Below are 24325 nucleotides of genomic sequence, written 5' to 3' on the forward strand. Positions count from 1 at the left end.
TGTGCCATGTGCCCAGAGCCAGGCCAGCCCCGAGCACCTGGCAGGCGCATTCAAATGCCCCCGCGGGCGCCATGGCGCCCGCGGGCACCGTGTTGGGGACCACAGCACTAAAGGAATGTTCCAGCATCACTTCTTCTGACAGCAATCTTTGGTAATTCCTCAACTATATCACCAAAAGGGAATAGCTATCTACTCCATCTCTGCCATGAAGAATGATGCTGAGAAGCTAAATAAATGACTTCTGTGCAATATCCCTTTATCTTAATTATGTAGTTTTTAAAATTTTTGGTGATCAGCTAACTCAATTTTTTTCAGGCTTCCTGGTGATATTTAAAAATGTGGTTTTGTACAATTAGTTATTTGCTCTTCAAATTTCACCTTAGACCTCCTAATTTCTGTGTTGAACACTGCCTGCTAGTTTATGCTTACTTTTATTAGTTTATTAGCAAATTTCCAAATTCAGAAAGAATTGTTCCTTGTTTGAATAATCTCTTGAATTTTAAAAACAACAAATAATCTGGTAGCACTTTAAAGACTAACAAAACATGTAGATGGTATCCCATGAAAGCTCATGATACCATCTACATGTTTTGTTAGTCCTTAAGGTACTACTAGACTATTCGTTGTTTTTTAAGTTTATCCTGTGCAGACTAACTCAGCTACCCCCTGAAGCTCTTGAATTTTGTAATTTACCCATAATGGTTTACTTGCTGCTATTTTGCTGTGTCACCCCAAAGGCATGCATGTATTCTCAGACTAGTGTATTATTTCCTTATATAGCAAGCATCCATGCCAAATCTAAGGTTTTTGTTTTCTTTACTTTTGACTTCATGGCCTTTTTTACTAGATTCCTTGTTTTACTGAAATCTCATTTTTTTAAAAAGCTTACCTTTCTTCCCCCTTGTCAGTGTCATGTACATTTCACTACTTTATAACAACTGTTACTTAGCTATTATTAATTCGAGTATCTCAAACTACAATAAGCTTTTTCAAATAACTCTTCAAAATAGTGTTTTTAAGAGAACTTCATTAACCCTATTAGAATGTAAACCAGGGGTAGGCAATAATTTTTGAGCAGAGGCCACTTCAAACCTTTTTGAAGTGGTCCCAGGCTGCCCCAGAAGGGACAAGGCCTCAGACAGGAGGGGTGGGGCCTTTAAATAGCAGGAGATGAAAGGACTCACTCCTCCCCTGTGGTTCCCAGTCATCACATTAGCCAAAGACGGTTGCAGCAAGCCCTTTCAATTCCTGTTATTTAAAGAGCTTGCTGCTCCTGGCCTCACTGCTAGCATCTTGCCTGGGAGCTGGGAACAGGCAACCCCTTTCAACTGCTTCTATTAAAAGGGCTTGCACCTTCCCTGGGGCTGTTGCCTGCCAACAATGGGGAAAGTGCAAGCCCTTTAAATAGAAGCAGATGAAAGGGCTTGTGCAACTCCGGCTCCCAAGCAACGTGCTTGGGGGGGCTGGAACAGTACTTCAGGCGTGATCCGGCCCATTGCGTGGCTTTTGCCCACCCCTGATGGAAACCTTGGAGCAATCTGAATTATGGTGGAGAAATTGTGCCATTCTGTTGGACCTCATTTGCCACTCTATCCAACACTTCTTCAGTGGTTGTAAGAGTTTCTATTGAAATTATTTGTTACATGTAAGTACGCAGTGTAAAATTGTAAAGAAAATCACCTGGATGGCCAGATACAGGACCACAGGCTGAGACACAGCCTAACATAATAGTTTTGAAACCCAATTCTATGAACTGTTCTACATGTGAAGACTCTGATGCTGCTCTGATGTTTGCAGGGACTGGTCCCAATAGCGTCAGTTGCTCACATTTGTGTAAACCGTTTAAAAATCTGAAGCCTAATGATGATCGGAAGTGAAAGAAGAAACCACAAGAAGGGGCAAGGAAAGTGAAAGATGAGAAATGTTCTATCACTCTTTCTACCCACCCACAAATCCAGAACATATTTCACTGTCTATAGCCACCAAAAACTTACAAATGAAAATTTTTAATGTAATTTATTTGCACTAGTTATGTTAGAACAATACTGAAATGTTGGCAATAGAAGTTTTGATGATTATTAGCACCAATTAAAAAAAAAATCAGCTTGGTCCTCATTTTACAGTTACAAGGAAAAAGAGGCAATGAGCTGTATTTAGACTTCAAAGTCACACTTTGGTATTTCTGAATTACTCCTTAGAAATTAATAACGCTTGGAAATAAAATATCTTGCAGGCTTTCAATACTTTAAGGGAAGCTTAGTAAAATATTGTACTCTGTAGCCAGTGTGTTTTAAGAAAACAGAGCAGCACTGGTCAGCGAGCATGCCTACTGTTTGAAATAATGGCACCTTTCTGACAATTTCCTATACCCAATTTGCTATTATAAAGCCAGTGAAAATCCCAATCCTAAATCACTCCAAATCAGTATTTTTTCTTAAATTTACTTCAAACATTCTAACCTACCCTCCAACTCCTGAGCAGTCAGAAATTAAAGCCACAGGACAGGTGTTTACTCTTCATTACTGGTGTACCTTCCCATATAGCCCATCTGTTAAGGTCTCAGAGAGAAATGTTCCCTAATTCAAATTTTTTTTGCCACCCATCCAGTCCGAAGACCTAATCAAACCTCTGGATTCAATCATTTTTCTTATAATTATTCAAGAGCTGGAATAGAAATAAAATATGCTATATCTGAAGCTCCCTGCTAATCAGATACAGGCACAAATGAAAGTCCAATACCAAAAAACAAAACAAAAAAAAACCCTCAACAAAAACAGAAAACCTCTCTTCCGACTCCATTCATTGTACTTCTGCCATCCCCATTCATGCTGAAGTCAAAATTGCTTGATTTTTGCCAGGATTGTGAAGGAAGATGAATTAAAATTATGGGAGATACCAGTAGTCAGACATTTCTTACCTTTATGTGACTCCCTTGCCTGTCCCATCATATTTTGTTCCACCCAATCTCTTTCTCTGATTGAAAGACGAAAAGGTCTGCATTTTAAGCCATATCCATCTCAAAAAGTTTGGAACTGGAATAAGTTTTTCTAAATTTATCATATAACCTGGAAGGAAAAAAGAAGAAAATAAGAAAGGAAGCATTTGCTCTCTGACGCAGTTTCAGTTATGTGGAGAAGATTTTTTTACAAATGTAATGAAGAAACAAAATTACTTTAAAAAATATATATATACACATGGAGAGAAGGAGGTCTCTCTTTATAATCTTTAACCTAGTGATTAGGATACTCATCCAGGATGTAAAAGACCCCAGTTCAATTCACCCCTCTGCTTGATGAGAAGGGATTTGAACAGAAGTTTCTCACGAGTATCCAAACCACCAGATTGTGTAATTCTTACCCAACTAATATTTTATACAGTTATTCCACTTTAATCACTGGAGACCCGCATCAGAATATCCCATAGTCTAATAGTAAAAGCTAACTCAAGATGCAGAACTACTGTTCCGATCCCTTCTTGTAGGCCGGGAATGGAATTTAAGCAGGATCAGCCACTTCCCAGGTGAGCACCTTAACAACGCAGCTCAAACTAGGGGAACAGCTTTCCTTTTCCCATGACAGCTATTGTGTGTGGAGTTAGGCAGCCTATCATAGAATCATAGAGCTGGAAGAGTTAGAAGGCCATCAAGTCCAGCCCTCTGCCCAAGGCAGGACCAATCCCAATTAAATCAACCCAGCCAGGGCTTTGTCAAGCCTATGGGAGTATGCCCACTTGAACTGGCCCCATAGGCAAAACAAATGAGGGAAAACATCAATCTTCCCCTAGTTTGAGGATCTCACCAGAGCTGATGTGAAATAGACATCAAGATGCCTAGGGTGGGACAGCAGTAGGCATGCCCACAGGCAGAAACTTAATTGCTTAAGGAACTTTCATAACAAACATTTAGGCCCTGAGTGAGTTTAAATACCTACAGAGTTAAGTGACAGCCAAGCAGAATTTTACAGATTGCAGTGGTGCTAAAATTGGGCTTTAGGTATCTAAAACAGAAAAAGGGATTTAGGTACCTTCATTTCTATCTGGCCTTAGGGCCCTGCAGACATACATAATTAATTGTCTCTGCTCACAGGAGTCATCCCCCTGAAATCACTATGAGGCACAATGGCAATAAGATATGCAATTTCCAATGCAAGGTGACATTTCAATCTGTCAAAGGATAGTAGTCATAATGGGCCTAGCTTCAGAGAAGTGCAGAGCATTTATTACATAGGCGCTTAATAAGAATGCATCCAGTGTTAAACATTAGCAAGAGAACATCTAAGATCAGTTTTGCAGTTTGTTACTTACCGAGATTCATTATTTAACCTACTGTCTAATTGCCAGAGGTAATACTTACTTTAAATCTTAATATATCTGCAAAAACAATAGGGAGTCCTGTGGCACTATTAGGGCATAACTTTTGTGGGTAAAACCCACTTAATCAGATGATTTGGAGTGGAAATTACAGAAGTAATAAATATATATATATATATATATATGAAAGTACTGAGAATGAATATACAGTAAACTTCTGATAATTCGGCACCTTTGGGACCCAGGGGGTGCCGGATTATCAGATATGCCGGACTATCGAAAGGGGGGGCTATGAGAGGCCTGGGGGGGGGGGAGAAGCCACTGTAGACCCCTCATAGCCCCCCCTTCCGATAGTCCGGCTCTGCCCCAGGCGACCCTAATTCAGCCGCTGCTGAAACTGACCAGCAGCGGCTGAATCGGAGACGCCTGGGGCAGAGCAGCTGGGGTGCTGCCGGGTTGATCCTGTAGTGCCGACCCTTGGCACGGCGGGACCAACCCGGCAGCACCCCAGCTGCTCTACCCCAGGTGTCCCCAAGTCAGACGCTGCTGAAACTGACCAGTGGCTGACTCCAGGAAGCCCGAGGCAGAGCTGCTCTGCCCCGGGCTTCCTGGAATCAGCTGCTTATCAGTTTCAACAGCGTCTGAATCTGGACGCCTGGGACAGAGCAGCTGGGGTGCTGCCGGGTTGGTCCAGTAGCGCCGAGGAGCGGCGCTGCGGGACCAACCCAGCAGCACCCCAGCTGCTCCGCCCCAGGCGTCCCCAAGAGCAGCTGGGGTGCTGCCGGGTTGGTCCCACCGTGCCAAGGGTCGGCGCTACCAGACCAACCCGGCAGCACTCCAGCTACTCTGCCCCAGGCATCTCCGATTCAGCCACTGCTGGTCAGTTTCAACAGCGGCTGAATCTGGATGCCTGGGACAGAGCAGCTGGGGCACTGTCGGGTTGGTCCCCACAGCGCCGCACCTCGGCGCTGCAGGGACCAACCTGGCAGCACCCCAGCTGCTCTATCCCAGGTGTCCCCAAGTCAGCTGCTGCTGGAACTGATCAGTGGCTGATTCCAGGAAGCCCGAGGCAGAGCAGTTCTGCCTCGGGCTTCCTGTAGTCAGCAACTGGTCAGTTTCAGCAGCGGCTGAATCGGGGACACCTGGGGTAGAGCAACTGGGGTGCTGCCAGGCTGGTCCCCGCAGCGCCGAGGGGCAGCACTAGGGGGCCTACCCGGCAGTGCCCTAGCTGCTCTGCCTCCGGCTTCCCTGATTCAGCCGCTGGTCAGTTTTAGAAGCGGCTGAATCGGGGAAGCTGGGGGCACAGCAGCTCCAATGGTCCAGCTGCTCGGAGCACTTCCGGGTTCCTAATGGTGCTGGACCATCAGGAGTGCCGGACTGTCAGATGCCGGACCATCGGAGTTTTACTGTATGTTACATTGTTGTTTCCTGTAAACTGAATATAGTATTACACAATGTAACTTTGATGAAGCTGGCATGGGGATAGATACTCAGTTTTATAATATTTTGTGAAGGCACCATACCATTTTTAATTATCATAGCCCATGATAGATATGGACTTCATATTAAAAGACCAAATCACATAGAAGAAGATAGCTGCTCCATGACTGATTTCAGCCTTGCTTCTCACTACTCACACTTCCCAGTAATATCATTGCCTCCTGCTATATTGATGTTATTTTCTAAGATGTCACACCCATGTATGGCACAAAATAGTGTTTCAAGTGGCCAGCCATTTCATTAGTGGAAAAAACAGAACTATTGATCTCCATAGTTTAAATGGGAACCACACACTCAGATGAAGCTTTCTGCATTTCACTTCCTTCTACAAAATCCAAGTCTTGTCTTCTAGCTAAAACTTATCTCTGCTCTAGTTAAAAAAAAAAAAAAAAAGCCTCAGTGACTTACCTTCACTATTTCATTCTGAATTAACTTCAGTGCCTACTGCCGTGTGTCAGGCCTGACAGAGCGAGCGCTTTGGGATCTAAGCGACTTTCAGCAAGTCCCCTACCCGGCGTTTAGGCCTGCACTGGACTCCTTCACCCAGCAGCCATTCCAATCCATCCTAACCCTCTTTTGAGGGCAAACATGAGGAAGAGCCTCTCACGGCCCCGGGCCCCGTGTCCAGCTCTGTCAGGCCGGTGTATTTCCCTGGCACTACACTGAAGAGAGGAAAAAAAATCTAGATTCCTAGAACGGCCCGGGGCTGGGGGCCCTCCAGGGAAGGAGAGGGGAGATTCCCGCGGGAACTTCCCAAGGGCAGGAGACACATTCAACCCCTTACGCCGCAGGATGGGTCGGGCAAGCGGCTGGCGGGGGGGGGGGGGGTACGTGGGACCCTGTTCCTCCCGCCCCATTCAGTCCCGGCGGCTGGGGGGGGCTATCGCAACGGCACTACGGGTGGGAGGGTGAAGGGGGGGGCGGCTGAGTCAAGGCCAACCAGGAGTCCACAGGGAGGCCCGCGGCGGGAGGGCCCCCCGAGGTCAGACCGGGGGCGGGGCCGGGACACCCCGAGGCCGGGCCGGGGGCGGGGCCGGGACACCCCGAGGCCGGGCCGGGGGCGGGGCCGGGACACCCCGAGGCCGGGCCGGGGGCGGGGCACCCCGAGGCGAGGCCGGGGGCGGGGCCGGGGCACCCCGAGGTCAGACCGGGGGCGGGGCCGGGACACCCCGAGGCGAGGCCGGGCCGGGGGCGGGGATACCTCAGGACGGTGGCGCGCCCCGAGGCCAGGCTAGCGGCGCGGGTCCGGGGGGCGATGAGGCACCTGAGGCGAGGCGGGCGGGGCCGCAGGGCCGAGGCAAGATACGGGGTTCAACGCGCCCGGCGGCAGGGGCAGAACCTCGCACCTGCGCTCCGCGATCCCCTGAAGACAGGTGACCCCACCACGGCCACCGGCCGCACGCGCCGCTCTGCTTGCCTCCCATTGGCGCGCACTGTTGCCATGGGGACAGATCCCCTCCCTGGCTTCGGGGTGGCAGGTTTCATTTCCGCTGCGCACGCCGGAAGCGGGGCGCGGAGGCTCTTGGGAGTTGTAGTTTCGGCGCTCGCAGCCCGGCGCCCGGGAGTTGTGAGGCGGTCGCTGTCGGGGACCTGGGACCTGCATCTCTCCATCCGGGGGAGGCTCCGAGCCGCTGTGTGCGTCGTGGGCGGCTCGCGGCAGCTGCGTGTGCGCGCCGGGGGGGCCGGTGCGTGGGGCCGCTGGGAGTCCGTGCGTTGCGCGGAGGGGCAGGCTCGGCGGCGCCTCAGCGTGCGGCGGGGATGGGGCGGCCCCGAGTGCGGCGGGGAGGCGCTGAGCCCGCGGGCGGGGGCGAGGTGCGTGGATGGGGGGGACAAGAGGGAGCCGGGTGTGTGTGTGGGGGGGGCAAGAGGGAGCCGGGTGTGTGTGGGGGGGGCAGAGGGAGCCGGGTGTGTGTGGGGGGGGGCAAGAGGGAGCCGGGTGTGTGGGGGGGGGGGCAAGAGGGAGCCGGGTGTGTGGGGGGGGGGCAAGAGGGAGCCGGGGTGTGTGTGGGGGGGGACAAGAGGGAGCCGGGTGTGTGTGGGGGGGGGGCAAGAGGGAGCCGGGGTGTGTGTGGGGGGGGGCAAGAGGGAGCCGGGTGTGTGGGGGGGACACAAGGAGAGTCGGGGTGTGTGGGGGGACAAGAGGGAGCCGGGTGTGTGTGGGGGGGGGCAAGAGGGAGCCGGGGTGTGTGTGGGGGGGGCAAGAGGGAGCCGGGGTGTGTGTGGGGGGGGCAAGAGGGAGCCGGTGTGTGTGTGTGGGGGGGCAAGAGGGAGCCGGTGTGTGTGTGGGGGGGGCAAGAGGGAGCCGGTGTGTGGGGGGGGGCGACAAGGAGAGTCGGGGTGTGTGGGGGGGACAAGAGGGAGCCGGGGGTGTGTGTGTGGGGGGGGCAAGAGGGAGCCGGTGTGTGGGGGGGGCGACAAGGAGAGTCGGGGTGTGGGGGGGGGACAAGAGGGAGCCGGTGTGTGTGTGTGGGGGGGGCGATGACAAGGAGAGTCGGGGTGTGGGGGGGCGACAAGGAGAGTCGGGGCGTGGGGGGGACAAGAGGGAGCCGGTGTGTGTGGGGGGGCGATGACAAGGAGAGTCGGGGTGTGTGGGGGGGGGACAAGGATTGTCAGGGTGTGTGTGGGGGGGAGGACAAGAGGGAGCCGGTGTGGGGGGGGGTGACAAGGAGAGTCGGGGTGTGTGGGGGGGACGGGACGAGAGAGCCAGTGTGTGTGTGCGGGGGGACAACAAGGATTGTCAGGGTGTGTGTGGGGGGAGCGACAAGGGGAGTCGGGGTGTGTGGGGGATGGACGAGGAAGCTGATGTGTGGGGGGAGAAAGGGAGCTGGTGTGTGGGGAGGTGGGAACAAGGAGAGTTGGGGTATGTGTGTGGGGCAGGACAAGGGGAGCTGGTGTGAGTTTGGGGGGGATAAGAGGAGCTGATGTGTGTGGGGGGAGGAACAACAGGAGCTGGTGTGTGGGGAGGTGGGACCAAGGGGAGATGTGGTGTGTGTGTGGGGGGGGGGTTGACGACAAGGGGAGCCGGTGTGTGTGTATTTGGGGGTATGTGGGACCAAGGGGAGCTGATGTGTGTGGGGGGTGGGACCAAGAGGAGCCGATGTATGTGGGGGGAGCTGATGTGGGGGGATATGGGAACAAGGGGAGCTGCTATTCAGGGCTGTGGGGACAAAGGGAGCCCGTGTGGGGAGTATAGGGGAACAAGGGGAGCCGGTGTGTGTGTGGGGATATGGGAACAAGGGGAGCCAGTGTGTGTGGGGGGATATGGGAACAAGGGGAATGAGAGTGTCAGAGGGAGAGAGAGATGGGAACAAGGGCAGCCTGTGGGGTGTCTGAGCTTAAGGGTGTGGCAGCAAAGGAAGCTGGTGTGAAGTGTGGGCATAGGGAGGTGGGAGTGGGGAGATGGAGGAAGGGGAGTCAATATGAAGTGTGGGGGCATCTGAGCATTGGGATGAGGGAGACAAGGTGAGACGTGTGGAGTATCTGAACTGCCATACGTGGTGGGGGCAAGTGGATCCTGCCTACGACTGGGAACTTTTCAGAAATGCTGATTTTGCAGCTGAGCACCAGAGGCAGCTGTTCACTTCTGAGACTCTCCAGAGGAGAGCCCTGGTTTGATAGCACAGGGGAAGTTTGTCAAGCCAGGCGTCCCTTCCTTCCTTCCTGCTAGCACCTGTAGAGAGAATGGATGATGTGAGAAGGTTCCAGGATGGGTATCTGGAATTGGAAGCAAAACTGAAAAAAGCTCCCAGCTGACTCTTTTCCTACAGCTGCCCTGGTACTCAGCCTTGCTGTAGAGCCTAGTTCCCTGACTCCACTTGCAGCCCATCTGCCTATTGCTGTTTCTCTGGGCTTCCCTTTGGGTCCACAGACATTGATTCTGCAGTTTCAGGGGGGTAGCTGAGTTAGTCTGTAACTGGAAATACTTAAAAAACAGCAAATGTAGAGGGTATCATGAGCTTTCGTGGGCACAACCCACTTCAGATGAATGGAGTTATTAAAGGTCCAGTTTAGAAATTAAATAGGGGATGTGGGGGAGAGAAGGGGAGGAAAAAAGGGAAGAAATAGTCTGTTAGAGTCTCCATGCTACATGAAGCTGATAGAGAAGTTGCACATTGTTCTTCAGAACCCATTGTTTGGTTTTTTTATGTCATTAGGCTGTGGAATGTAGTGGGCCATCCAGTAGGCTTACAGATCTCCACAGAACAGAATCATATCTATGCGGGTGGGGATTCTGCAGTGAAACTTGGCTGGGTGTGTAGCAGGTTCCAGGGAACATTGGGAACTCCTACTGCCAATGCCAAGCCACCTTCCAGTATCAGACAACCTTCACAGCCTCACTAAACTTAGCAGCAGAAATCTCAGGGAGACAGTGATGCAAAGTGAAATCTGTAAAGACCCCGTGCTCTATCTGCTTCCGTGGCAGAAATTAAAAGCGGTTCTTTGAGCATTGCCGGCATAGACCCCTCTTTTAGGTGTAGAGCAAGTCTTGGGGATTTCTGAATAGCAGCAGTGTCTGCAGAGGCTGTATAAGCTCCCTACTTGTGTCCGTGTGTCCTCTTCCATGCCCAATGATGTATGAAGGGGTATGACGGCTGCTTAGTTTTTTTCCTGACCACTGTAGGCATTAAGCAAGAGCTCTGTGGTGTAGGCTGCTTCCTTGTGTGGCCTGTTTTGGGAAATCCGCCTTTCCTGTATATAAATATAACGAGATTTATTTATAGGTAGGAATCGTTACTGGAGATGGCCAAAAAACCTACTGCTTTGGTAGGCCCTCAACAGCATGTGAGCAGCCCAAAACAGAATGCCCATCTAAAAACTACTGAAGTAAAGTTTGCTGGCTTCCATCTGGGCCCCAGCTGTAACTGTATTATGTCTGTCATCAGCTAACACATTTGATGCCTGTTCTGCTTCAGTGTGAGCCTATTACTCTCTTCTGCTGAGTTGGGCCTGGACATGCTTCAGGACCCAGAAACTTGGCTTGGTCATCATATGCTGTTGATTCTCAGTGTCCCATTGAAATGCCAGTTAGAAGTCCCATAGCTTTGTGGTTCCATTCTCCCTAAACCCAGTGGCACGTCAAAGAGATACAAGTTTCCACCTCTAAATCAGCATCAAGCCTTAACAGCAGACTTGTTGAGTCTTTAAGCGCTTGCTCTCTCATTGTCATTCTTCTCCTTCAGTGGCAAAGATGACAAGAACCCAGGAGGCCACCATAATTGTGAGTCTTCCTTGGTGTCAGTGTCTTCAACAAGGGCTGGTGGCAGTCTTGGGATCGGGTGCTTTGGTATCATTGACGGTTTCTGGTTCAACAACCTCTGTGTTAGGGATCCTGGCATTGGACTCTCCTGTTCTGGTGCTGGATCTAGCTGATGAATCTTGGTGCCAGGTGCCTTAATACTGAGTTCATCTATCCAGGCTGTTGCTTCTTTGCTACTGCTGGATACCCAGCTGGTAGGTGGCTAGATCAAGGCTTGACTGCCCCAAAGCATTCTACATTATTGAGAGGAAACTTAGCTCAGTGTAGGGAATACTAGCGTATGAGCTCTGGCTCTGATCAGCTACGTAACCTTGAAAAATCACTTAACTTCTTCATCTGTGCTGCTGTTCCCCTTCCACCCTTCATCTGATGCACCTGTTTAGATAGTCCCTGTCCCGAATAGTCTTTTACTATGGGTTTGGCCAGTGCATGCCATAATGTGGTGCGAGGATCTTTATGTGCTACTATCATACAAATAATGAATCATTACTTGACATTGGTGGTGGTGATGAATTAAGCTTATCTGTTGCTGAATCTCTCTGGATGTCTGAAACAAAAAACAGGACTGTGTAGCACTTTATAGACTAACAAGATGGTTTATTAGGTGATGAGCTTTCGTGAGCCAGACCCACTTCCTCAGATCAAATGGTGGAAGAAAATTGTCACAACCATATATACTAAAGGATACAATTTAAAAAAAAGTGAACACATATGGAAAGTACAAATCAAATTTCAGAACAGAAGGGGGATGGAGGAGGGAGGGGGAAAGGGAGGGAGATAAATGTCTGTGAGCTAATAATATTAGAGGTGATAATTGGGGAAGCTTTCTTTGTAATGGGTAAGATAATTAGCGTCTTTATTCAAATTTGCGTGTAAAGTGTCGAATTTAAGCATGAATGACAGTTCAGAGGATTCTCTTTGAAGTGAAGTCTTAAAAGGTCTTTGAAGCAGGATGCAGGTAATCAAGTTGTTGAGACAATGGATGTCTGTGTTTGCTAGCTCTGAGTAACATCTCTTTCCTTGGTGCTGAATAGTGAAGCATCTCCTTTTTCTCCTTTCCATGTTTCTTCTCTGTTTTTGTGAATTTGGTCTCCAGAGCCAAGAAGTCAACCTTGTTGCCATTATTGATGGGTCTTAGATCCACTCTTGGATCTCCTGATGTCAGGATTCTTCTGTCCATACTAGTTAAAATGAGGCCGCCTTGGTTCTCTCTGAATTCATAGTCCTCCAAGAATTCATCTCACCTGTTTTATACACCAAAGGCACATTCATCCTATTGGACTGTGTAGGCCCAATTTCTTGTATTACTTACATGAGACCTCATGTAAGATCTTTCACTGAGGATTTAGTCTATGTGGAAGGAAGTGATGTCTCAATCTTTGTCATATTTAAAGGAATGAAAGGAAGAAAATGCCATGGATATGCCTTTTCCAAGTTATCTTTATATAAGCCATATGCTTTTGTGGCATCATTAGCAGTTGCTCTCTAAAGGCTTTCAAGAGCTGGTTATTCACATATTGGGATAATACTAGAGGTCAGTCCATTCCCACTCACATATTGTCTAAGTGGATTAGACTCAGCATCCACACTTGTGATGAAATAATGGAGATACTGGTATCAGTAGGCATTCATAGAATCATAGGGCTGGAAGAGACCTCAGGAGGTCGTTGAGTCCAGCCTCCTGCCCAAAGCAGGACCAACTCTAACTCAATCGTTGAATTAAGGAAGTTTGTATCAGATCTACAAGGACCATTGCTCCAAGTCTCAGAGAAGCACAGTAAACTGCTACCCAGAGTTCTAACCAGGAACGATGTTATGATATTCATGCTTCATTACTACCAGCACTTAGCTTGTCAAGCAAGTTTCTCCAGACTTACCTCTTTCAGTCTAGGGCAGGGCTGAGCAAGATGTGGCCTGGGGTGCTGTATCCAGCCTGTCTAACAGTTTGATCCAGCCCTCAGACTACATCTGGTTGCTTTCTATTTATATCCTGCTGCTTATGCCACCAAATTTCCAGGTGGTGGCTCAGGCAGCAGAATCCTATTTAAATAGCTCTTGGCTCATGGATGTAGCGTTAACTGGCAAGGGCTGGAGCGGCAAACCTTTTAAATAACTGTAGCAACCCTTGGTGGCTGCCAGGCAACACGGTAGCGATGGGGCCATAAGTTGCAAGACCTTTACTATTGTGTTTTTAATTCAAAGCCTCAGGCTCCAGAAAACTTGGGAGAGGGGGGAGAGGCTAGTCCCCAGCCCCGCCCCTTCCACCAAAGCCCTGCCTTCTGGGGTGGAGCCAGCGTGAGACCACTTAGCAAAATTCATTAAGTGCCTCCCCCCCCCCCCCTTGAAAATTATTGTCCACCCCGGTCTAGGAACTGCTTGTTAATCACCTACCATGGGTTTTCATGCCGGCAATGCGGAAAGAAGTATGTAAATATTTTTCTATAGCAGTGGCTATTGTTGTTCTTTGAGGATGCCTGTTTGGATAGATACATAATGGCAGATTGCATTCCCCCCTGGCTCAAGGATCCATGGTATCTCAAAAAGTGTTGCTGTTGAAAATTTCACGTTGGTGTCTGGTGTACATCGTTCATCTACAGTATGGACGCATGCAGGCATTCCTCTTTCATCATGTTTGTTATAGTAATTAACTATTTGTTATGGTGAAGAAGCCAAATAACTTTGTATTTTAATTGCTTATTTCAAAGACAGAGAAATAGTGTCGACTTCTTATCACTAAAATGAATTCGTTTGACTCTGCACGTGCACAGGGGTCAGATCTGTTGAGTATAAGAAAGGTGCCATTTTCACATAGTCACTATGTAAAATACACACACATTTTAGGCCTGTTCTTATACCACTGGAATCAATAGCGTAGTAATAATAGTATTATCAGAATGGGAACACCCACAAGTACGCTATTATGAAATCTTTTTTATTCTAATTTCAAAAATGCTCTAAAAATGAACCAGTGGGCCTGGGTAATAGATTATTTCTAAAATTATGTTTTGTTGTCCTTATGTTTCTCTTTCCCCATCAGATGTTGTTAGTTCAAATTGAGGACAGTGTATTTTAAAGTAAAATAGCTTAATTTATTAACTTGAGTTGGGCAAAAACAAACAAACCCTGAAATGTCAAACAAATGCAGGCCTCTTCAATGTGTCTTACATCTGTTAATTTATTTTTCCAGTTATATGTCAATCTTAAGAAAAACAGTGCAGAGAGGTGGGGATCACAAGAACCCCATACTAAAATACTGTATTTAATCTCAATGGGACTTTCAGTGTCTAAAATGTGAATAACTAGAAATCAGTAGCACTTGTCATCCTGCAAATTTCCAAAGTTTTTACAAACTTGAACTGATATTTAGAGGGAATACTTCCCCCAATCTCTGAATGTAACATTAGTGATAGAAATGTAGCTGTTTTACAGAGTACAACTTTATTCAGCAATTTAAGACAGCACATAATAGATACTATAGCCAAGCAGAATGCAATCATTCAGACTGGAATTTGGTCAACCTTCAGCTGTATTCTTCATCTAATATATAGTTAATATCAGAAAAGTTAGTGGAGGCTTGGACATTTCGGAGAGGAATATAAATTCTAACTTCCTGTCTCTCCATCCTCTTGCTTTCCTAGGAATCAGATCTTTTCACTTTGACAGAGATGTTCTCGCTGAATTCATGTAGAAAAGGTAAGGACTGGTTGATTTGGGGAATGCGCTCATCTCTCACCATTAATTTTTCTTGACTGATCAGCTATAGCACTAGATCTCTGGACAAAGATATCCAGTTCATAAATAATTTTACCATTCTTTTCTATGCTGAATGATATGACAGGTGTACTGCCTTGCAGTGTGAGTTATTTCTCATTCATTTTAGTGTTTGTGCCACCAATACATGCTTACATGTGCTACAAAGAAAAAGGAAGGATGTTTGAGAAAATTAGTAGCCACATTGGAAGTTATGTATTACATAGGAAAACAGAATTAGGTCCTATGTCACTCCTTTTAACTGCAAGGGGAGCTTCACATCCAAGGGTAAAATTTGTGTCTGCTTGTAAAAGTAAATGTTTCCAAACCATAATAGTTTGGAAACTAGTACTTATGCAGCAGTGTAAATCATTTTTTAGCTGGGACAGCTGTCTGAACAAGTATTAATGTCACAAGTACCTGTACTTATATTAAGTAACACAGTGAGAGATACATTTCAGGGAAATACAGAAACTGGAGATGGAAAAGAATTTTTATGTTCTCCAGTCCATCCCCCCTGACAATGCAGGGTTGTTCCCTACAGTGTGTTACTTAATTTTTCATCCAGTTTAGTTCTAATTAGTTTGCATTTTTCCTTTTAAATTTCATCCTTTGTACTTTCCGCGGTGTTAACATAATTCAAATATGTCAGCTGTTATGTCCCCTTTTGTCATTGTTCAGCCATACTGTTGATTTAGCTCTTTCTAGTCTATCATAAGTCAGTCCCTCTAGTCACTGGTCATTTTTTGTTGCTTATTTTGAATATCCTTCAGTTACTCAATCTTAAAATGAGCTACTCAGAACTCAATCCATTATTCCCGGTAAGGTTGTATCAGACATGTACAACATAGTGAGGGTCTATTACCTCCCTGCTCTGGGAAGAAATGCCTCGGATTCATTGTTTTGGTGGCATAACGTTTCATTAGCCATTCTTGTTTCAATGTCAAGCTTAAAAAAAAAAGCGCATCAGTAGTCATGAATTCTATAATTAAAACAAATTAATGATATTTGACATTTGTATTTCAGTGGGAAAATCTTGAGATGCCAAGTAAAAATCTAGGCTGAATGGGAGGCTGAAGGAGAGCATCACCTCATGAGGGCTAGTGGTTTGTCATGGCTGGACTGGGGTAGGGACTTCATGGATTCTGTGACACTACTAGTCTTTGGGGAAAGTCTTGAAGCTGGCAGAGCTGGATAAGAAGTTTCTGTACAAAGCTGCCAACCCCTTTGCAAAAGCTCATGTAGGAGAGAAGAAGGAGCAGCAGCAGCTCGCTGCTTTGAGTCTGAACTGACAAGCAGCAGGATAGTGGTATTAAACTACTAGTTAAATGCTGTTAAACGCTTTTCATTGCAAAATAAAGGACATTTTGGTTGAAATATTGTATCCTGTGACTACTGGCATTTTTTCCATAAATCGATTCTTGCCTTTTTTCTGTGACCAGAATTATTGTCTAATTTACCGTGACAAACCACTAGCCCTGTTATTTATATCTAATTTTCTGAACACTCTCTCCCTTTTATTTTCTGCATCACTGTTTCTCCTCCCATTGAATGTGTTTCCTATAGTCCTCCCCCAGATGTACAACTACATTTTTTCATTATTGTATTCTCCACCGACGGTTCTCATTTCTTTAGGGCTCTATTATTTCTGCATCCACGAGTGTGGATCACTCAAAACAACTTAGTATCATCTGTAATTTTCCTTAAATGTGGTGGCTCTCAATGCGAGGTTCAAGGCCCGCTGGGAGTAGGTTTGAGGGGAGAGCTCAAACAGGACCAGCTTTAGATTCGCTGAGGCTCAGGGCAGAAGGTAGAAGCCTTGCCACATGGGCTGCGTCTAGATTGGCATGATTTTCTGGAAATGCTTTTAACGGAAAAGTTTTCCGTTAAAAGCATTTTCGGAACAGAACGTCTAGATTGGCACGGACGCTTTTCCACAAAAGCACTTTTTGCGGAAAAGCATCCCTGCCAATCTAGACGCGCTTTTCCGCAAAAAAGCCCCGATCGCCATTTTCGCGATAGGGGCTTTTTTGCAGAAAACAAATCTGAGCTGTCTACACTGGCCCTTTTGCGCAAAAGGGACGTTTGCCCAAACGGGAGCAGAATAGTATTTCTGCAAGAAGCACGGATTTCTTACAGTAGGAAGTCAGTGCTTTTGCGGAAATTCAAGCGGCCAGTGTAGACAGCTGGCAAGTTTTTCCAGAAAAGCGGCTGATTTTCCGGAAAAACTGGCCAGTCTAGACACAGCCTTGGGGTTGTAGCCTGGGCCCTTGGCTCTGCCACCCAGAGCTGAAGCCTGAGCAATGTACCTTTGTGGGGCCCCAGGCAATTGTCCTAATGCCAGTCCTGGCTTTTATATGTTCTGGTGGGCTGTGCGGTTTTTGTAGCATGTTGGGGAGGGCTCTGAAAGAAAAAGGTTGAGAACCCCTGCTTTAATGGATATCCTACTCCTTCAAGATCACAATGAAGATTTTCAATAAATAAACTGGATACCTCAGCATTTAACATTAATCCCCTTTCTACATACACATGCTTTTTATTTTCCCCAGAAGTTTTACTTCTGCTGAATTATACTAGCTAAACTGATTTGAAATAATTTTTCAAGATAGAGTTCATGGGGTTTAGTATAACATCTACCAGATTTTTTAATTGGTGAACTTGTCTGGCTATATTTGGTGTGTAGGAATTGATGCTATGTACTGCTTATGGTTATCATACTCTAGTTGTACTTTTCTCAGTATTTGTTGAATTCTTTTACTGGGGATAGAAGTTAGACTTTTAGGAAAACAAACAGCCAGGATGGCTTTAGTATTTGTGTTTGAAAGTCTGTTCTGCATTTTTTTTAGTGCCTCTCTTGTTGCCTGATTTTTTCAGAAATATTTATTATTGGTAGAATGTTAGTTAATTGGCTTAATATCCTAAGATGCACATCTGCTGAGTCAAGTAATTTAGAGTGTGCTCAAAACTTCCAAATACACTTGTTCTTTTGTTAAGTTTTTTTTATATGTGGTTTTCCTTGCTAACGTAACCATTCAGATATCTTTTAGCTCCCTGCGAAGATATACTTGTTGAAAGTCTTACTTCCCTTAATGATTTTTTACATATTAGCTAATGTATAATCTTGGTTTGCAAGCAAAGTATTTACTGATTAATAAATGACAATTTAACATATAAACAATTCACTACTGTAAATAGGCACTTGCAATTTAATTGTAGCCCAAAGTGTTAGATTTCATGTACAGTGAACCCTCGCTACTTCGCGGTTCGACTATCGCGGATTCACGACTTCGCGGACTTTTTTCATTACATTATGTATATACGTGAATCCGCGATGGTCGAACCACGAAGTAGCGGTTACCAAAACTTTAAAAAGCCTCCGGGGAAGCCGGCGGGGGGGCATCCCAGGCGCGCCTGGGCTGCTCCCCCGCCGGAGCCCCTCCGCGGCTTTCAAAGCCTCCGGGGAAGCCGGCGGGGGGGCATCCCAGGCGCGCCTGGGATGCCCCCCCGCCGGCTTCCCCGGAGGCTTTGAAAGCCGCGGAGGGGCTCCGGCGGGGGAGCAGCCCAGGCGCGCCTGGGATGCCCCCCCGCCGGCTTCCCCCGAGGCTTTGAGGATCCTACTTCTACTTCGCGGATTTTCATCTATCGCGGTCGGGTTTGGAACCTATCTACCGCGATAAACGAGGGTTCACTGTATATTCAAATATTTTGATAATTTACAAATTCTGATGGGGGGAAGGATTAAAACATCCCTGCAGTGACAGGGTACTTGACATCCACATGTTACAGTATTAAGAAATTTATGCTGAAAATATTTAATTGTTAAAATTGAGCAAAAAATTTTTTTCAAAGTGAGAAAAATACAGACTGTGACCAACCTAAATAATAACTTTTTAATTTTCAAATGTTAGTATTGAAGGTGTTAGTAAAATAATGAAGTTTGATGACAACTGCAGAAGTGAAGTATGGTCGATATATAATTTAAAAAAAATTACTTTCAGATACTAAACCTGCTTGGGAACTTTCCTGCTGATTGGTATAGTTCTTGGAGTCAGATATTTCTGCTTGCTTGCTTTTGGCTAGTCGTTTTTTAAATTTGGCCTCACTGGTGATAATATACACAGAGTGGCATGAAATACCAAGTAAATTGCAAATGCATTTTTTGTCTTCTAGTTTCAAAGTTATCAGAAGTGATTTTTTTTTTAAAGTTGGCAGTGTCCCTTTAACATGTATTTTAAAAGAGAGTCGCCGGAAGTTGAAATTTTTGGGTACCATATGCAGCTCCACTAACTTTTTCTCTTTATGAACAAGTTTCTCATAAACCTCTGTGTGGGTCGGTTTCCTCATTTGTAAAAAGTGCGTGATGCTGACCTACCTAAGGGGTTGTTTTGAGGCTCACGTAGTATTCAGAATATATCCTCTTACATGTTGAAATAGCTTAATCTCTCTTGTGTTGCTTCTGACTGATCTGCATGTGATCCAGAGATAAAACAAAGAGTTGGTTTCCTATCCAGGGTCACTCAAGGGGAGCGGATGCTAAATGAGATTCCTACAATGTCTGATGTGACTATGAAATAAAAATGGGGAGGAGGATTGTTCTATTTCATTACTGGCCTACCTGGCAGTTCTCTCTTAAGCCTCAGAACAGGTGTGGGCAGGGTCAGTGCAGGCTTGTGCCTCAGCTGCGGGGTGGGCAGGGATCTCTTGCTTTCTCAGCCTGTTCCTTTTTAATGCAGCGGGGGAGGGGCGGGCGATGCCCCCGGCCAGCAGGGCCTGGCGCGCGCATGGGTCCCGCAGGGGGGCGGGCAGGTGCGGCGCTGTTGCTCCTCCGGGCCTGCAGTGCGCCGCCCCGCGCGCTAGGGGCCGCTGCGCGCGGCCGGGTTCCCTCCGCCCGCCTCGTTGCCCCTGCCCGGCCTGAAGCCGGCGGTGGGCGGCCTCGGCAAGATGGCGGCGCCCAGGCGGCTCCTGCTGGCGCTGGTGAGCGGCGCTTCCGGGCCGCGGCGCTGCCGCCGCTACCGCCGGGCGGAGCCGGCAGCGGGCGGCGCCACGCGGGGCCTGTGCGCGGGCGGGCCGCTGAGCGAGGCCGCGGCCGGGGCGGAAGAGGAGCCGGACGCCGGCGCCATGGTGAAGGGTGAGCTCGAGAGGCGCTGGGGCCGAGCCCTGGGGGGGGGGCGCCCCTCTCTCCAGCCGGGGGGCAGCGCGCGCGAGCCCCGGCGGGCCGGGCCCAGCCCTCGCGGTCTCCGCAGCGGGGCCCGGGGCGCGACCTGCGGGGCCAGCGGGCGAGTAGGCCTCGTCCCTCGCCGGCCGCTCGCTTTGGCGGGGACGGGGCTTTGTGCGGCCCCAGCGCCTCTCCCGACACGTGCGCGAAGCTGCCGGTGCGGGGAGGCGAGCCCGCGTGGGGCCCAGGGGGCGGCGGGTCCCGAAGCGGCTCTGGAGGGAACACGAGCCGCTTCCTGGACGTGAATCTCTCCGTGTTCTGGACGCGCCTCGGCCCCTGATTGGCAAACAGGGTGAATGGGATGCTCGGGGCAGCGGTGAAGGGCTCCGCGTCCTTTCACCTCAAGGTCACGCGTTTGAAACGGGTCGTGAGTGAGAGCCTTTGTGTCTCCCGGCCTTCTGGTTTAGCCTGTGTGGAATGAAAATATCCTAATAAATAGCCCTTTCCCTGGCACCTCGGCACAGGGATCAGCTGAACAGGCTGTGCAGAGGAAACATCACCTCCTCGCTCTCCTAGCAGTATAGAGAACTGGCATGGTGTACCTCGATGTTCCTGCCACTGCTCATACTGGTTTTGTTCTGAGGACTGATGGGTTGTCCAAACCAAACGAAACGTGGAAGTGAGCTAGATGTTAAGAAATCTTATTGCCCGTGAATTCCCATGCGCAGGGCTCGACAAACTATAGAATCTACTCGCCCATGGTGAGTAGATGTCAGCCGCACGCCCCATTTACCGGAGGCTCTTGTGCATGCACAGTGCGGGACTGGCGAGTGGCTTTTGCCGCCGTTTGTCAAGCCCTGCCCATGTGTTACAGTTTTCATAAATTACATGTGGGAAGCTGCATATCTTCCTTCAGTGTATAGTATAAGAGCATAAGAACGGCCAGACTGGGTCAGCCCAAAGGTCCAACTAGCCCAGTGTCTTGTCTGCCTACAGTGGCCAATACCAGATGCCCGAGAGGGAGGGATCACAGCAGGGAATCCTCACGTGATCCCTCCCCTGTCACCCACCTCCAGAGAAACAGGCTAAGGACACCATTCCTATCCATCCTGGTTAATAGCCATTGATGGACGTAACCTCCATGAATCTGTCTAGCTCTTTTTTGAACCCTGTTAAAGTTCTAGCCATTACCGCATCCTCTGGAAAAGGTTCCACAGGTTGACTGTGCGCTGAGTGAAGAGAAACTTCCTTTTGTTTGTTTTAAACCTGCTGCCCATTAATTTCATTTGGTGATCCCTAGTTCATTCTTATATTGTGAGAATAAGTAAATAACTTTTCCTTATTCACTTTTTTCACACCATTTTATAGACCTCTAACGTATCCACCCTTAGTCTCCTCTTTTCTGAGCTGAAAAGTCCAAGTCTTTTTAATCTCTCTTCATACGGGACCCGTTCCAAACCCCTCATCATTTTTGTTGCCTTTTCTTGAACCTTTTCCAATGCCAGACACTCACTTCAATTTATTTTCTTCTTAATATCCTTATCCCATTCAGGGTTGACTTATGCACTTAAAATCTCACACTTTGTAAAAAGTTTTTACAACTTTCAAGTATCAAAACCTCACAATCTTATAAAAAGGTTTTGTATCTTTCAAGGAGGTTTGTAAATATGATTGTAAACCATGGCACAGACATAACATTAAGCTGATATAATGTGCACGGATGCTTGGTGTGGTATAATGCCAAAGGCTGAGAGCCTTCCACTACCCAAAAAGTGCACTGGAAGGGTTATTGCTGTCATATGACTGCTTTACATGTACATTCCATTTTAAAAAAAGACAGTGTGCCTTTTAGATTTATATCTATGGGTTTCTACTATGCAAATTCTTACAAAAGGGACAAGAAAAACCAGCAGGGAAAATGTTTCATAAATACCTCTTACTGCAAATAATTTTAAAAATCTTCTTTGTCTCTAATTGGCCACTTAATTTTCTTTTCCTTTTAAGAGAACAACCAGCTTTCCTTTTGGTCGACTGTGGCATATACAGGCAGTCCCCGACTTATGCGGATCCGACTTATGTCGGATCCGCACTTACGAACAGGGCTTTTCTCGCCCCGGAGCTCACGGGCGGCGGGTTGCCACCTGTGTCCTCCCGGGTGAGAAAAGCTTCTCCCAGTCTCCCTGGTCTGCTGGGGGGGTCCAGCGGCTTTGCTGGGCCCCCCCCAGCAGACCAGGGGGACAGGAGCAAAGCCGCGGAGCACGCCCGCAGCGGGACAGCCCGGGCATGCTTGAGCTGTCCCCCTGCGGGCATGCTCCGCGGCTTTGCTCCCCGTCTTCCGACCAGGGAGATGGGGAGCAAAACCTCGGAGCACGCCCGCAGTGGGACAGCCGTGGCGCGCTTGGGCTGTCCCGCTGCTGGCGTGCTCCAAGGCTTTGCTCTCCGTCTCCCTGGTCTGACCAGCAGACCAGGGAGATGGGGAGCAAAGCCTCGGAGCACACCAGCAGTGGGACAGCTGCGGCGCGCCTGGACTGTCCCGCTGCCCGCGTGCTCTGCTGCTTTGCTCCGCGTCTCCCAGGTCAGCAGACCAGGGCGACGTAGCAAAGCCGTGGAGGACTTGGGCGGTCCCGCCACCCTGGTCTGCTGGGGGGGGGTGCAGCTAGTGCCCCCCCCAGCAGACCAGGCTTTTCTTGCCTGCCCCTGGGGTAGAGCAGCTGGGGGCTGCCAGGTTGGTCCCGCAGCGCCGCTCCGGACCAACCAGGCAGCACCCCAGCTGCTCTGCCCCAGGCGTCCTGATTCAGCCGCTGCTGGTCAGTTTCAGCAGCAGCTGATTCAGGATGCCTGGGGCAGAGCAGCTGGGGTGCTGCTGGGTTGGTCCAGTAGCGCCGAGGAGCCGTGCTACTTGAGCAACCCAGCAGCACCCCAGCTGCTCTGCCCCAGGCGTCCCCAAGTCAGTCGCTGCTGAAACTGACCAGCGGCTGACTACAGGAAGCCTGAGGCAGAGTTGCTCTGCCCCAGGCTTCCTGGAATCAGCCGCTGATCAGTTTCAGCAGCAGCTGACTTGGGGACGCCTGGGTTTCTTAAGTTGAATCTGTATGTAAGTCAGAACTGGCATCCAGATTCAGCCGCGGTTGAAACTGATCAGTTTCAGCAGCAGCTGACGCCAGTTCCGACTTACATACAGATTCAACTTAAGAACAAACTTACAGTCCCATCTTGTAAGTAACCCGGGGACTGCCTGTACATTGGCCTGTTGAACAGCTACCTATTTAACCAGTTTTCTAGTGTAAATGTTAGAACTGAATCAACCCGCCCCACAAAACTGAAAGGGCAGTTTGACACACTGGGAGAGGAGGTATTTTAAACTGTTTTTCTCTCCTTTAGGATCATATTTCCTGTAGACAACTACTGACTTTTTTGTAATCTATCCCTAGATGCCCTGTCCTGGTGCTGATTTCCTCCCCCCCACCCCCAAATCCTCATAATAGGTATAGTGGGGTTTTTTGTTTGTTTCATTGAGATCTTGGCTGTACACTTTTGGGAGCTGGCATACTCTGTGACATCAAAAAGCCCAACCAGCCAATCAGAATGCTGCTTTGGGACAATGGGTGTAACAGGCAGACTTGACAGTGATAAGTGATTCACATAAAGCTGGGGGCAGATTGTTGGAGTCTTTTCTTCCGCATTGCTTTGTATTGCGTTCTCCAGTGGTAGACTGAGCATAGGAGGCTGTTCCAGGATGCTCACTGAAGGAATAAAAGATCTGCCTCCTTCAACAAGTAAGTTGTTGTTAAGGTCTCCCTAAAGGCCTGAGTTCTAGCTCTGTGACTATTATTTTGGCCCTAGGGAGCATGAAAATCACTTTGAGATTTTTCTTATGGAGACAGGTTCCAAGCCTTCCACTGTCAGGTTGGTGTCTTCAAGCTCAGTTCAGCCAGGTACTTTGGCACTGACCTCTGGTGAAACCGCAACATATATTGAAAACGCATCTCTGATCTGAGGTGTTTTTCTGGGTCTGTTACTGAAATCTGTATGAACATTGTTTCACAGCAATAAGAAATCTTTTCCTTCCTCTCTTGAGCTATACACATTTTCCTCACTAGTTGTCATTTCAGGTGATCTACCCTAGTTTTAAGGGTTACTGCTGCCATTCTTAGATTGTAAGAGCTTTATGGCAGGGACTGCATGGTCTTTCATTTGTACTTTTTCTACTCTGCTAGGTGATTGTAAATGTGTATAATGGAGTCCAACCTGAGAAATCTGATTTGAGTCTTCTAACAGGAAAAGTCCTCCTGTAATCCTTAACATCAGTGTGTGTTATAGGGTTACAAGATTTTAGTCCTTGTGCTTGTCTGGTA

General features: G+C 48.1%; 1 protein-coding gene across 6 annotated transcripts in view; it reads left to right on the top strand.

Moving 5' to 3' along the window:
* Window positions 1–7295: 7295 nt before the first annotated feature.
* DHX30 (DExH-box helicase 30) overlaps window positions 7296–24325 on the top strand; it is a 49194-nt gene continuing 32164 nt past the window's right edge. For 2 of the 6 annotated variants that reach the window (XM_075923038.2, XM_075923039.2), the window contains exon 1: window positions 19735–19943. In XM_075923038.2, coding sequence (XP_075779153.2) covers window positions 19757–19943 — 187 coding nt within the window. In that variant the 5' untranslated portion in view covers window positions 19735–19756. The other 4 variants (XM_075923043.2, XM_075923042.2, XM_075923040.2 and 1 more) reach the window with 4 other exon arrangements.

This window comes from Pelodiscus sinensis, chromosome 2 (assembly GCF_052426305.1).
Source record: "Pelodiscus sinensis isolate ZL-2025 chromosome 2, ASM5242630v1, whole genome shotgun sequence".
NCBI lineage: Eukaryota > Metazoa > Chordata > Testudines > Trionychidae > Pelodiscus > Pelodiscus sinensis.